Source organism: Octopus bimaculoides, chromosome 5, assembly GCF_046866305.1.
Source record: "Octopus bimaculoides isolate indiv1 chromosome 5, ASM4686630v1, whole genome shotgun sequence".
NCBI classification, from domain to species: Eukaryota; Metazoa; Mollusca; class Cephalopoda; order Octopoda; family Octopodidae; genus Octopus; species Octopus bimaculoides.
The window spans coordinates 86,381,030-86,395,991 of record NC_142932.1 but is presented as its reverse complement, the minus strand read 5'-3'; the positions used below and the strand labels follow the sequence as shown (position 1 = coordinate 86,395,991).

The 14,962-nt window shown below is 32.4% G+C and overlaps 1 protein-coding gene across 11 annotated transcripts in view; it reads left to right on the top strand.

Annotated features, from left to right (window-relative positions):
• The window catches only part of LOC106876495 (ubiquitin C-terminal hydrolase 7), a 58,837-nt gene that overhangs the window by 13,902 nt on the left and 29,973 nt on the right, over positions 1-14,962 (top strand). For all 11 annotated transcript variants that reach the window (XR_016241940.1, XR_016241939.1, XR_016241938.1 and 8 more), the window contains exons 2-5: positions 10,964-11,053; positions 12,991-13,093; positions 13,342-13,440; positions 13,577-13,650. Coding sequence is in view for 6 of the 11 variants with exons in the window: in XM_089352524.1 (XP_089208650.1) it covers positions 10,964-11,053; positions 12,991-13,093; positions 13,342-13,440; positions 13,577-13,650 (366 nt within the window). In the remaining 5 variants the exon portion in view is untranslated. The remainder of the gene's footprint in view (positions 1-10,963; positions 11,054-12,990; positions 13,094-13,341; positions 13,441-13,576; positions 13,651-14,962) is intronic.

Sequence of the window (14,962 nt, the reverse complement as noted above, 5' to 3'; positions counted from 1 at the left end):
TCCGACTCTGAGGAACTCTAGTCTCGTCTAACTCTTGATAAGTTGGGAACTTTAGTTTTGCTCCTCCACAACCATCTATAGATGCCCTTGGTTATGGAATCAAAGCAGGTCTTGCATAAAATGTCAAGTGTGTGTGAATCATCCCTATCATCATCATCGTTTAACGTCCGCTTTCCATGCAAGCATGGGTTGGACGATTTGACTGAGGACTGGTGAAACCGGATGGCAACACCAGGCTCCAATCTAATTTGGCAGAGTTTCTATGTGCAAAGAATAAAGGAAGAATTGAGGATGGTGTCATTTGGACTTAAAATTAACAAGGATGAAATAAGAGACATGACAATTGCAAGAGCAATCTGAGTTGACATCCATTACTGATGAGGCAGACCTCAAAGCAAAGCATCTTCATTTGACAGTTCTTGTGACAAACAATTGACACTTTTGTTGTCAAAGACAACAACCTTGCTTTCATCAAAATTCTCAAGGTCAAGAAATTAACAATGGGAATTGAGAAAGGAAGTTCAGGTAGTCATATACTTAGTGCAGATTTCCTCCCTTGAAGTCGGTGTACTAGAGAAATTACTTGTGATTTAAAGTAATTTAGATACTGTGATGGTAGTAGATGTTGAAGAGCAGGGTCTGTGGAGTCAGAGATGGAAGCAATTTGGGTTACTTAAGTTGAAGTTGATAAAAATTTACCAACCCTGACCAAAAATACATCAAAATTACCTTTTTCACAGAGACTAATTTGACTATTTTCTGTGCTAAGATTTCCATAAAGGAAGATCTGGTAGAAGCAATTTCATTTCTAGTGGGTGTTAGTTTTTTTGGGGGTGGGGGGGAAGGGGGGGGGGGGGGGTAACATTCTTTAGATGCAATGTTTCTTGTGTAAATATTGTAGAGATAAACTTTTCCATCTTTTGCAATCATCATTTTAATGTACACTTTCCTTGCTTGCATGGGTTAGATGGGATTTAAGACGGGTTTTCTACAACTGGATGCCCTTCCTGTTGCCAGCCCTCACCTGTTTCCAAGTAAAGTAATCTTCTAAGTCTATCAAACATTGAACAGTTTGGACAGTTATATGATGAAATGGAATCAAGTTTGAATGAGCTTTTTGTTTACAAAGGATTGCTCAAACATTAAGAAGCACAGACATGCTTTGGTGGTTGATTGCAAGCTAAGGACACCATCTATATTGACAGTGAAACTGTTGTTTAAATTCAGTGAACACATGTGCAAACCAGGGTAAATACAAACTCACTTGCACATGTGTGCATACGCACACACATGTACTTTAGTTTCTGCCTATCAATTTCACTCGCTCGATAATGATCATCTTGTGGTTATTGTATAGAATGCCAGCCAGCAATTTTTATGCGAGTTTGAAATCCTAAACATGTGATTCCAAAGCAAACTTCTTAATCTCACAACCACATCTATGATATAATTTTTTATTTCATTTAATGTAATTTTTCATGTATTCACTTCACTTTTATATTCAGACAATGCTTTGATCTTGAGAAGAATGGTTATGTATCTAATTGAGTTTATTTCTTTTAAAACAATGTTTTAAGTTGTTAGTCATATTACAAATAAAGGAGTTGCATTTGAAAGTTTGTATTAACTCCACATCCTTCAAAGTGAGTAGTGATATGTTGTTTAGATTTGAACTATGCCATGAAATTAATGATGGTTACTTTTCATTTGTCCTTTCCAAGAGAAATATTTGACAGTTGTGTCTTGCATTGGTTCCATAAAAGATTTGGATTGATTTCTTCTTGTAGGAATGTGAAAATTGTGTTTTGACTGAATTGTTTATGAGATTAGAGTTGAATATCCTCTATGGCTGATTACTTCCTTCATTCTTCATCAACTCCTTGAAGTCACTCTGAATGATGTAGGAAATGTCCATTACTTCATCTTCATTCTGGGAACCACATGCAAATGAAATATAGAAAACCTTATCCAAAAAAACAAAGGGAATTAGAGAGGGCTATCAAAAGACTAGCAGCATATGATTCAGTAAAAATTTATTATGATAGTTACTACACCCAAAATTGTTAGTCTATCAAGAAGATTCTAGGCTGAAATTTGATATATTTATGATAGACTTGATGAAGCTTAGCCAAATTGTAGACCATAGATATGAACCAGTGTTTGTAAAAGAGATAATTAAGATTTATGAATACAAAGATGACACATTGAGCTGAGAATGTCCAATAAGTAGATAGTATCAGACATCCAGATAGAAGACACTTATCTTGAATTTCATAGAAGGATACTCTCCTGTAGACTAGCTGCTTATTGAAGATATCTCTTCATGATAGCACAGCTTCAGTGAAACAAACTCTGGCCTTCTCTTTAGAAAGCTTCATTGAGACCACTCTTGAAGTACTGCCTCAATATCTGGGACAGTACTGCTGCTGGACATAAAGACATCCTAGACTGCATTCAAAAACAGGCCACTTAACTGATTGGTCAATACACATACTGCCTCTTCACTCTGCTTTTCTTATTGTCTCTACAATGGCTTCTGCTCCTCAGAACTGGCTGGTCTTGTGTCACTTTAATTAAGGTGCCCATATTGTCCACTATCTCAGGCCCCCTACTATTTCTTTGCCCTTCCTGCCTAAATATCATCTCTCTGGAATTTTTTCCTATAGCTGTCAATCAAAAGGAACTTAAATTTTGGTGTGAATGAAAAATCTACAGCCTTAAAAAATGTCCTGCTGTTGATAAATCAGATCTGTTTGTAAGTCATTTCTAAAAGCAAAGTTTTGAAAAGGTTTGAAATAATTAAGGCAGCTGTAGCTATTTTAAATTGTAATTTAGATATACTTCAGAAGAGCTCAAAAATATCTGTTATGCTTCTGTATATTAGCAAACATGAAACTTCACACAATCTGTCATATAATAGTAACTAGTTTGGTAAGCAAGCAATCCTACAAAATTGTTGTTTTTCTCTAGCTGCTGAAAATTGGAAGAGTTGGATAAATTGAGATGATATTTGTAAAATTTTTACCCAGCTTTGAAGGAGGGAAGTGTAGTGCATGTAATTTTATTCTACAAACCTGAAGGCTTGTTGACCTCTTTCAGACTTGTGTTGGTGAATGAGAGTGTAAGGTATGAAATTACCTGCTCAAAGTTCACAATTCTGAATCCACTGCAAGCATTGCATTTCTGGCTAGTTTTATTGTATTGTTTCACTTCATGCAAATCTCTCTAAATTATTCACAGATGTTGCCGATCTGCCTCTCATCTATTTTATCATAGGCTTCTTGACATTGTACCATTAGTGTGTACTTACAGACCCACTCTCTATCAACTCTGGTGTACCATAAGGTTCAGTTTTATCTCCTTCTCTCTTTTTATATCAACAACCTACTTGTTGTCTCCTCTAACAACACCTACTCCTATGCAGGTAATATTGACCTTCATTCTTCTGTTACCTTTCAAAGGTAAACAAGATTTTACACTAAAACTGCACGGTCTTCATGAAAAGGGACTTTAGAAACAGTCTCCAGTGGGGTCTTGTTTATATCAACTCTACCGAAACGTCAAGAAAACAATATAGTACTCCTTCTCCAAAATTCAGGAACAACACATAATTAGAACCCTCCAGCATACTGCAAAGGCCTCACCATCATTGATGATATCTCTTTATGATAGCACATCTTCAACATAAATTCTGGCCTTTTAACTCTTTAGGAAGTTTTATTGAGATCAAAAATGAAGCACTGCCTCCATATCTGAGGTCGTACTGCTGCTGCACATAAACAGACACCCTAGACTACATTCAAACACAAGCCACTTAACTGTTTGGTCAATACATATGTTACTTCTTCACTCTGCTTTTCTTGCTGTTTTTACTGGTCTTATGCCACCTTAACTTAGGCACCCATATTGTGTCCACTACCTGAGTTCTTTTCCTGTAGCTGTCAACAAGCATCTGTACAAGGGGAACCTAAATTTTGGTGTGATTGAAAATCCTTTTGCCATAAAAAAAATGTTCTGCTGTTTGTTGATAAACAATATCTTAATTGTAAGATGACTTGACATTTGCAAAGTTATGAGCAGTATCACCCCATCAAATTCCTCAACAGAAATTTCTTGGCATTGTAAATCAACAATGATAGATTATTGATAGTGAATTGTCTTTGATTCCTGAAGATATTGCAATTATACTTGATACTAAAGTCAACTATTTCATGCCATCTCAAAAGGTGAAATGTATTGATAGAAACAAGTTTAATATAATTGGAAGAAACAATTGCTACTATGTAAATAAAATTTTGTTGTCTGTAAAATGGATTTTGCCATATTTGGAATCTTTACATAATTTCAGCCACTTCAAATTGAATTTAAAAGTAAATTTCATCTGACTGTTTCAGAAACAGTCAGATGAAATTTATATTGTTCCAAAGTTTTATAACATATTTGATAAACCTTCAAAATGTCAAATATTCACTGACTAACTCCTTGTTCATCAAAATTACTATAATCAACAAAATCAATTATTAAAATGGGTAACTCTTACATTCTCGCAATACTCAAGGAGTTTACAAATTAACCACTAGCATAGTAGCTATAGAACTCAATTTCAAAGTTCTGAATTTCATGCATGGTTGGGAAGCAAGCTTCTCGGTCACATGGTTTTGAGTTGTCCTACTGTGTAGTAACATAAGTCAACCAAACACTTGTAAAAGGATTTGGTTAACAGAAACTGAAAGAGGCCTTGTTATGTGTGTGTGTTTGTATTAGTGTCTCGTTGTCTTGAAATTGTGTTGTAAATGAGTATCACTGCCATACAAGTGGTGTCCTTTGGTGAAACATGTCTGGCAATGAGGAAGTATAAAATGTACCTCTCAAATTTCATCTGACCCATGCAAGTATGGAAAAAGTGGATGTTGAAATGACAACGCAGCAGATAGAATATTCATAGGACTGGAATCACACCATATGTATTCATCAATCAAAGTGAATGATACAATAACATAATATGGAAAAGAAAACTTCGGTTATGTCTAATGCAAACAAGGAAGGCAATAAAACAAAATGAAGAATTACCTGCTACAGCTTTAAACATGTAATCACTTCAAAACAAAATTTAAGCTCTACACACCGTTCAACACTAAAAAGATTAGACAAGTTATCCCTTTAGCATTCAGATTATTTTGTCAAATATAATGCTTATTTATTTACATTATTTTCAATTAATTATTATCATCTTGTAGCTTTGAGATTTTGAAAATGACATTGTAGGGTAGGTGTGAGACTGGGGCTGGCCAGTTTGAACATAAAACAGAATATTTTGGTCAGATATGGCTGGTTTAAATGTTAAAGGGTTAATAAAAAAGGTTTCATTATTAGTAATCACTTGCTGGTTGAAAAGGTGCAAATGATTGAAATACTCCCTTACAACCACATCTTATTTCAATTTGCCACTACAGAGTATGATGCAGTCTTAAAACATTTATTTTGAACCTTTAGATAAGCTACTATTACTACAATTGCAACAAATAATCCTAACAAACAAAAAGAGCAGAAAAATGTCTGTTTCAATGATTATAACTTGTTCTAATGATAAACAATGACTGTCTTTCTGTTATATTTTGTCATTAATTTCAAGATTTGTTTTACTCACAAATTACTAACTTTTGACATTTCTTCTAAATACTCTTTAGTATATGTTGAATGTAGTATTGGATATTCTGTAAGTGTCATATACTAACAACTGAATTGTCAGAACATGTCTTACGCATGTGTGTTCACCACTACTTATGTAAAATGAATGAAATAACTTCTGTAGGAGTTGAATATTGACTCATTAAAATTACAGATTATAAAGGATTCAGCAAAATCTTCATAAAGGATTGAAAATTTGTACAATGGAATATATAAAAACATTTTGTCATGCAAGCAAAATACATTTGCAGGCAATGAAAATAAGTTTTAGTGTGCATAGTACATTTATCTGAATCCTAAATAATTTGATGCACTTTATGTTCAGGAAAATTAACTTTCCTATGCTATTGTTTGCATTAAACATATTTAAGACTGATTGTGCTTGGCTGTGAGCAATATGCTGTCCATGGGAGAAAAAAAAAGACTATTTGCAATGAAAAAAAATTACTTATATGATTATAATTAATGACATTGGTAGCCAGATGTTCAAATGGACATGCTTTTAACCATAAAAAGCATCATGTTTTATGAAAATTTAGTGGATTGCTAAAAGCTAGCAAAGCCTAGTATTGACATACCAGTTAGCCATTTAATCAACATATATATTCGGAAAAGTCAATTCAAAGTGGAAATTCTTTTTTTGCTCTTAGAAAGGTAAAAAGACTGAACTGTGTAGAGATTCTGTTGGCTTAAGGTGTCTTGGTGTGGTCTCTTGTTGACTGTTCCACTTAAATGCAATGTTCTAATTAACTTATGACCTTGACTTAGTTACAATTTATGGTATTAAGCTAGTAAGCTATAAGTGGTTCTGACAATATACATGTCACAGATAGTATACATACTGTCGTTCCTTGGTTGTTAATGAAATATGTCCTGATAGTATACTCATTGTCAATCCTTTGGTTGGTTGGTTGGTTTTTGTTTTTTCTTTCTGGTTCAAATGTTCCCCTTTATTTTTAGAGTAAGGATACTACGCATGAAAAATGATGTATTTCTAACTCTTTTCAGTATTTCTGAATATTTTTGCTTGAAGCCTTACACTGTCTCTTTTGTGTATATTTTCTTTTTCTTTTTTTTTTTCTTATACTTTTCACCTCTACTCATGTTCCTTCATTATTCTTACTGGTTTGCATACTTCATTACTTCTTTTCTTTTATATGTGGTGGATTATCTGTTGGTCTTGATGATTGATTCAGTTATTTGGCCTACTGATTCATACTTGTGAAATTAACATGTAAGCAGCTAAGTCTTTCATAGACCCTTGACACATTTCTCTCGGCCAAGTCAGTGGTGGTTGGAACTTTGAATTACAGATATAACCTAGAGAGAAAAACTGAATAGTTGAGATCCTAATATTGGACTAGTGCTTTATCACCCCTAAAACGGTGAAAGGCAAAGTTGACTTTAACTCGGTGCACAAGAAAGAACTAAGTCAACAAAGTATTCTATCCAATGTGCTAGCATTTCTCCCAGTTTGCATTATATAGATATAATAAAATGGCTGTCAACTTGAGTAAAGACCAGTTCTTGGTTGTGAGGCATGAAATTACAAGTAGATTTGAGTGGTTGCATACTCTCAAGCAACTTATAGGTCCAGAATGACTTTTAAAACTTAGTTGCATATTGAGCATGCAAGCTTGTCTTTGTATTTTCATGTGGCATTTTAGACTTCAAGATATTTTGCAGGCTTTATTGCTAGTCCTACATTAGAAAGACAAGCTCTCCCACACGGTTTTATACACACACTCCATCACCACTTTTACCTTCTTTCTTATGTATGGTCTGGATAAGTTGTGTGTTTTATAATTGAGTGCTGTTTTTGGTGTCTACCCTTTTAATCACTTCATACATACATACATGCACACGCGCACGCACGCACACACACACACACACACACACACACTGGCCAATTGGCAATCATTAGAGCATTGGCTAGACTGATTTGTTGTAATTGTCTCAGCTCCTACTCCGAGTTCAAATTCTGCTGAAATAAATTATTAACTTTGTCATTCATCCTTTTGGGTTTGATAATTTGCGTCAGTTCTTACCTTTTCTCATTCTTTCTTTCAGTCAGTCAGTTTGTCTATCTTTCTACTGGAAGAAAGCTGTGATAAGATCTGGAGAGAGATGGGCTCCACAAAGTCTAAAAATGCCCAAGACTTAATCTAATCATCTCGGAATGCCTGAAATAAGGCATGTGTGTACATATGCATGCATGGCACAAACATATTCTCTCCTCACCTCTGCCTCTCTCTAGTGCAGTGTCTGTCAAAAATGTTTATTTCTATCTCCCTTAAGTAATTCTTAAATGTTTTTCCTCCATTTTCTTCCTGTTTCATTTTGTCTTTCAATTATTCTTGTTACCTCCGTTCATCTCATTATTTCAGTCATTTCATTATTTCTTCTATCTCTTCCTTCATTTTTTTGTTTTTGCAATCAAAACCTCTGCTCTTCATTGCCCAACAAAATTTATATATGCTTTTGTGTTATACATGACTCTGTCTTTCAGTTTCTATTATTCTCTCATTCTCTGTACCTATGTCATACCTCTAATTCCTCCTCCCTATTGTAGTGCTCTCTTTTCACCTCTTACTTCCTCTCTCTCTCTCTCCATCCTTTCCCATATTTCACAGTCTGCTCTCATGACTTACTTTCTCTCTTATATAAGCTAGCTCTCTTTATAATACCTTTCTCTCTTTTCATCACTCTCAGCACTTCCACTGATTTCTCCTTCCAACATGACAGAAAGAGGAAATGTGACAAAATTTGACGTGTCATTTGGTGTATTTTATATATTTAGATGGTTTTGTTTCTGCTTATTTCTTTATTTGAGTAAAATAATTAGGTTTTTTTTTTTTTTTTTTTAATCTTATAAAGTTTAACACCAATAAGATTTGTTTAAATTTTGGTACTGATCTTAGAATTGAATTCCTACCCTTTCAAATTGTTTGTATTATTTGTGAGTTGACAGAAAGGATTGGTTGAAGATGAAAATACTAAGGTGCTAGGTAATGGTTATACACAGAAATGTGAAACAACTATTTGGTATTCAAGTGTTCTGTTGAAAACAGAACAAAATAGAGTAAATATTTGGAGCAACATTCATAATTCCAATTATGGTCATTAAGGCATGAACTTAAAGTAATAGTTTAGTTTAAAAAAATCTGAATTAGAAGAGATAGAATGGAAACAGTTCCTCCAGGAAAAGAATAAAAAATTTAGTGAATTTTTTAAGAGTTAATTTATAGTTAGCAAGTTTTTGACGAATTGCTATCTGAAAGAAAGCAATGGAAAAACATCTCGTTTTACATTCAGAAGTGTCAAAAATGAAATGAATTACATTGTCATCCTGTTTTGAGTAAAATGGATGATTAAAGTAGAATGTCTACTTAACATTAAACTGCTGTATCAAATGTTATATTCAAGTCTTACTTTAATTTTAGATTTCCAATCAGTTAGCTACTTCGATTTTCTATTTTGTCATTGTTTAAGCTTTATAGTTATCCTTATGAAGGTTACTTTTGTTATTAGTGCTTTTGTATTTTCTCTTTTTTTTAATAACATTATTCGATGGATCAGCTTAATTACATCTCATGCTTTTTGTCATAATTTATATTCTACTGTGTTTTACAAATGAACATTTTCCTTACTAGAAGTGTAGTCTGAGAGTCTATTATTATGTTTGACATATGTTAGGTTGATTTTTAGAATATAATTTTTACAAGATCTTTTTGTAATGTATGAAGACATTTCTGTATTAAATGTCATCTAAATAATTTATAATAAACAAATCTAAAAACCTAAAACCTAAGATGCTGTATCAATTCTCGGCAAGGTTTCACATTTTGCATGAATGTAAACCTTCATAATATCTTGCAGTGGTGACTTGGTGCATAAAATTACTTTGTTTCTGCTTGTAAACTATATGCAGCTCAAACCATCACATTCTCAATAATTGCTAGCCTAAAATTCCCAATGGCAGTCCCTATGCTTTTTTCATGCATCATAGAGACTGAGTTACCTCTTTATGACCTCCAAAGTATTTCAACAGTGAACAGCTGCTAGTTTAACTCCAAATATGATTTATCCTCACACACAGTCATATTAAAGTGAAAGCCATTTGGTTGCAAGTACTAGCCCTCCATTAAACTGTCTTTTTTGGAGATACTGCACTTTGCCTCTATCAACTTGCCAGCTGTTACTGTCTCAGTAACTGTATCAAACTTATTGTGCCCTACTGAATCTTAACCTAGTTGAAGTGTTACTTGAATTATCTCTAGCAATTCAAGTATTAATCTTGCTAATGATAATCTTGCTAATTCATTTTTCAAGTTGTAATATTATCATCCATTCTTTTCTATTCTCAAAAATATGCTGCTAGAGATTTTAAGTAACCTCCATAATTGTGTTAATTTCTTTGGAATATATGTTCAAAATTAAATATCTTAGTACCTAACAACTTAATTTTTCTTAGGAATTATCTAAATGATTTACATGATCATTAATGCTGTCTTCAGAATGAGTTTCTAAACCATAATTGTTTCAAATACCGTGTGTAATTATAACTGTTTCTACAATGTATAAAGTTGCAATTGTCAGTTTTATTGATGACTGGTAGTAAATTGGTTCATAATTCTATGACAGTAAAAGTATTCTAAATGTATCATAATAGAGGGCTACTTAAACAACCACTTAATCTTTCTAAAGTTGAATATGATCACAAAAGATATTTGTCCTTGATGATACATATCATTGTATTTAAATGTACAAACTAGTTCCAGAAAGTCAGAGAAATGAGATGAAAATAGATTTCACTGTTAGTAATTAACTGACTCTACTTCACAACAATTCCATAGATTTCTTGTTACAGTAATTACCATTTTGTATACCACAATAACTTCATTAAAATATAAGTAATTTTGACTTTTAAAACTCTTGTGTTGGTTGTAATTTCAGCTGTATAGTTCCAAGTCATCTGTACTCAAACAAATTTATGACATATAAGAGTGATTCCCAGATCTGTTGTTCCAAATGTACCATAACCATTGGTTAACTGAGGACAATGCTACATGCTGTGACATGTAATGATGAATCATGTAGTGCACACAATAACAGTTTAGACATTGTATTCTCTCTACTGTCTATAGATTCTGGTGATCACAGTGGACATGGACCCTGTGTTTGTGTGCTTGTGAGATTTCATTTTAAACATGAAGAAACTGCTAATTTTCTAATGTTAATTTCTGTCTTTCTCACTGTAATTTTATCTTTGTAGAAGAAACTCAACATCACGGTGATACTCCAATGAATATTGTAAATGGTGATATTCAAGATTCAGGCAATAGAGATGAGGAAATGGAAGAAGGTGAGTTCATCAGATGTCTTGTTAAGAAATGCAGAAGATTGTGGATACTATATAAACTCTTATTACTATTTCTCAATCAGAAAGTTAACATCATTTCCTCAATTTTGGGTCTTTCTGACTACATAAAAATTTCTGGTTTTTATATACTAAAAATTTGTTTAAATTTCAGAAATTTAAAAAAAATTGTGGTGTACAAGGGGGTGCTGAAAAGTTCCTGGCTTTGCATAAAAGAAAGTACAGAAATATGAGTCACTTATGATTTTATTCAACATATCCCCTTCTCAGATTCACACACTTATTGCAGTGATCCTTCAGTTTTTCTAAGCACTGTAAAAGAACTTTGAAGGTTGGGCCTCCTACCAGGCCTTTTGTGATACCCTTAAAGCCAGGAACTTTTCAGCACCTCCCTTGTAACTACTATTGAGCATGCCATGTTCATATGTGAGTATATTCACTAAATTCAAAGGAGAGGAATTTTGACACCAGAGCTGATGGTATACATAGATTAAATTGTGAACACTTGGGTAAGAACAACTAAATGGGGAAAACCCAAAATGAATGTGGTTTTATTCATATCACACGAGTGTATGACTATCTAGTGTTTAACTAACAAATTGTGTATTCACATTAAAGAATTAACATTTAGCCTGTTAAACTTTACAAAGAAATGCTGTCATTAATTATTGGTATTAAAGGGGTTGTTTTTTTTAATTATAATTAAATAGTTGTATTTAAATGCATTGTCTCTTAACTGCTGATCTACAATAATATAAACCATAAAAAATATAAAAAGTTCTGTAAAATGAAGAATAAATATACAATCTACTGTGACTAGAAATTTTCTTCTATGGACTAACTGCAAAAAACATTGTTTTAAAATTCATTGCATTTAACTGTCTCTGAACTAAATTTACCAATGATATATTTGATTACATCAATCTCATATTAATGAGATGAAGAAAAAGTTATGTTGAATCTATTTCCTTGAAATGTATTTAACACATCAATTTATTGTTGTAAACTTTGTTATCACTGCCTATTAAATGAAAATGCTGAAAAATTAAGGTTTTATTGGTTTGTTTTGCATAGATTGTTTTTTCATGCTATTTAGTGATAATAGTCAAGAACCCTTTAATACCAATAATTAATATACAAGAGTTCTTTCCCACTGCATGGACACTGTTGGCTAGTATTTTTTACTATAGATGCTAGCTGACCAATGCCTTGCAAATGAATTTGACAGATAGAAGTCGTAAGAAGCCCATTATATATATATATATATATATATATATATATATATATATATATATATATGTGTGTGTGTGTGTGTAAGAGTGTCATCATCTTGTCTTGACATTTGTGCACTGATTGAAAACTTTTACATTCTATCACAAAAACATGTCTGACCATGAAACTGCTTATTGTTCAAAGGGTGAGGGAAAATATGACTTTGCTTGGAAAAAGGTAAGGGTTTAAATAGAAAATCTACCTCAAGTTTTGTCTCATCTATGCAAGCAAGGAATTGTAGATGTATCAATGATTTATGATATGTAATTTTAAATATTGCTTAGCAAAAAATTAAAGGTATTATCACCAGTTTTAAATTATGAAACTCAGTATTCTAAATTGAAAATGCAAACGATCCTACTTGACAATATGCCAATCTGTAATTTACATATTGTGGACTAAGTATAACTTATACTATAAGCAGCAACAGCACCGAAAAATTTGCTATACTGTGATAAAAATTCTGCTGTAAATAGAAAGGGATACACACTATATAAAGAACTTGAATCGTGCTACATCTCTTTAATAGTTTTCATTGTAAGATTCTTATTTCTCTTTTCTTAAATGAATTATAATTTTACTATAATTTTTTAAATGTTAAAAAATGTTTTTTTTTTTTGTTTTTTTTTTTACTTAAATATGAATTTCAGATGAAAGCCGTGCAGAAGCTCAATTCCAGTTTACTATTGAGAATATTAGTAAGCTAAAAGAAACTGTGCTAAGTCCACCATGTATGGTCAGGAATTTACCATGGTAAGCTTTTTTTAAATGTTAATTACTTTAATCAAGAGATTTCTAATTATCTTGAAATTTGATAGTAACAATCTCATTCACAGAAAAAAGTCTGACTGGACTACTTAAATCTATGTATATTAAATTACATAAGTAAATAAAAAAATTTCTTTATATAGAATTTAGATATTCTTTTTGTCATCAGAAAATTTCAAGTGGCCATTTTTTTTTTTTTTTTTTTTTTTTTTTTTTTCTTTCCAAATCTGTAGGAAAATCATGGCAATGCCTCGCATAAATCAGCAAGCAGATAGAAATAATCAAAGAAGTTTGGGCTTTTTCTTGCAGTGTAATGCAGATTCAGATTCTGTGTAAGTATAAATATTTAAAATTAGCTACATTGCAGGACTTTTTCATATTTTAATAGTTTTCATGATCCCTTTGTGTACTTTTCTTTCTTCTATTAGAAACACAGATTCAAGAAAAACTAGATTTTATTACTTACAGATCTTGGTCTTGTAATGCTGCTGCTGAACTCCGAATTTTGAATTTTTTGCCCGATGGAGAACCATTTCAGAGGAGTAAATGTCTTTTTCTTTTTTATTCTTTTTTTTTTTTTTTTTTTTAATGGTTGTGATAAGCATTTTATAATTTTAATGGATCAATTAATCATTTATTGAAGTGTTTGTAGTTAATTTAAACATAAATTTCTGTTATTAATATATTATAAAAAAACCATATATTTACAAATATTAACTTGAGATTAGTTTATTTGTGTATGCCTAAATTATTATGGATTATCAGGTTGATGCAAAAACTAGTTTTTAAGTATCAGTATATCTCAAATTATTTTCATGAAAATAAGTTTTTTTTCATTCTCAGAATTTTAGGGTTCTAAGCTGGTGTTTTTGAACTGCTGCTTGGTTGTTGAAGGCCTGCAGGAAGTTAAGATGCTAGAAAAATGGTAATTGGTCAGAGAGAGGACTGGAGAGTAAGCTGGGTGAAGTAGTTTCATAGGCCAGTCTGTTCAATTTCATCAGAATCATTTGTCTGATATGGTTAGAGACTGCGATAAAGCAGAATTGTTCATTTTCCATTGACTAATATTGGGCATAACCATTGCAGTCCCTGGTACATTTTGTGGATTTTTCTAGCAATATTTCTCTGCTGTAATGGCTTTATCTGGATTCAAAATGTAGCAAATGATTGCACTTGCTGATCATTGGTGATGATTACCTTCTTGCTTTGCTTCTTGGGTTTGACAAATGTCTTGATCTAACCACTGTGCAGAATAGCATTAGTTGTATTCAATCCATTTCTCATCATATATTGCAATGCAGTCACAAAATGGATTGGACTTTGTAATAATATATATTTGTTCAACTCATAGGTATCTATTTGTCATGGTATTTTGACATTCCAGTGTGGTGCAAATATCAAACTGTTGAATGGTCAATGTTTAGTTCCTCTGGAATTTTTTGATCTTTGGTGTGGCTTTGCTTTGGCCATTGGTTAATTGCAGAAAATCAGGTATGGCTTTCCTCATCTTCAAGGTTCTCCTCGCTTGCAGAAAACTTTTTATACCACTGTTGAACCACATTCATGGACAGTCCCCTGGCCAAATGCTTGGTTGATATCGCAAGCTGTTTCTGTTGCTTTTAAATCATAAAAATAAAATGGGTCCATCTTCAGTTTGACTTGACAAAATGAAAAAGAATAAACAGTGAAACCAAAATCATTAGTATAACTCAAATGTGCACTTCAAAATGATATAAGCATCAAGTTTTAAAGTAATGAAAACCACAATTATTTTTGTACCAACCTCACCTGCAATGTCTTCTTCCATTTTCCAAAGGGAAAAATGTAATAGTAGGATTTTTGCCTGTAATTGTA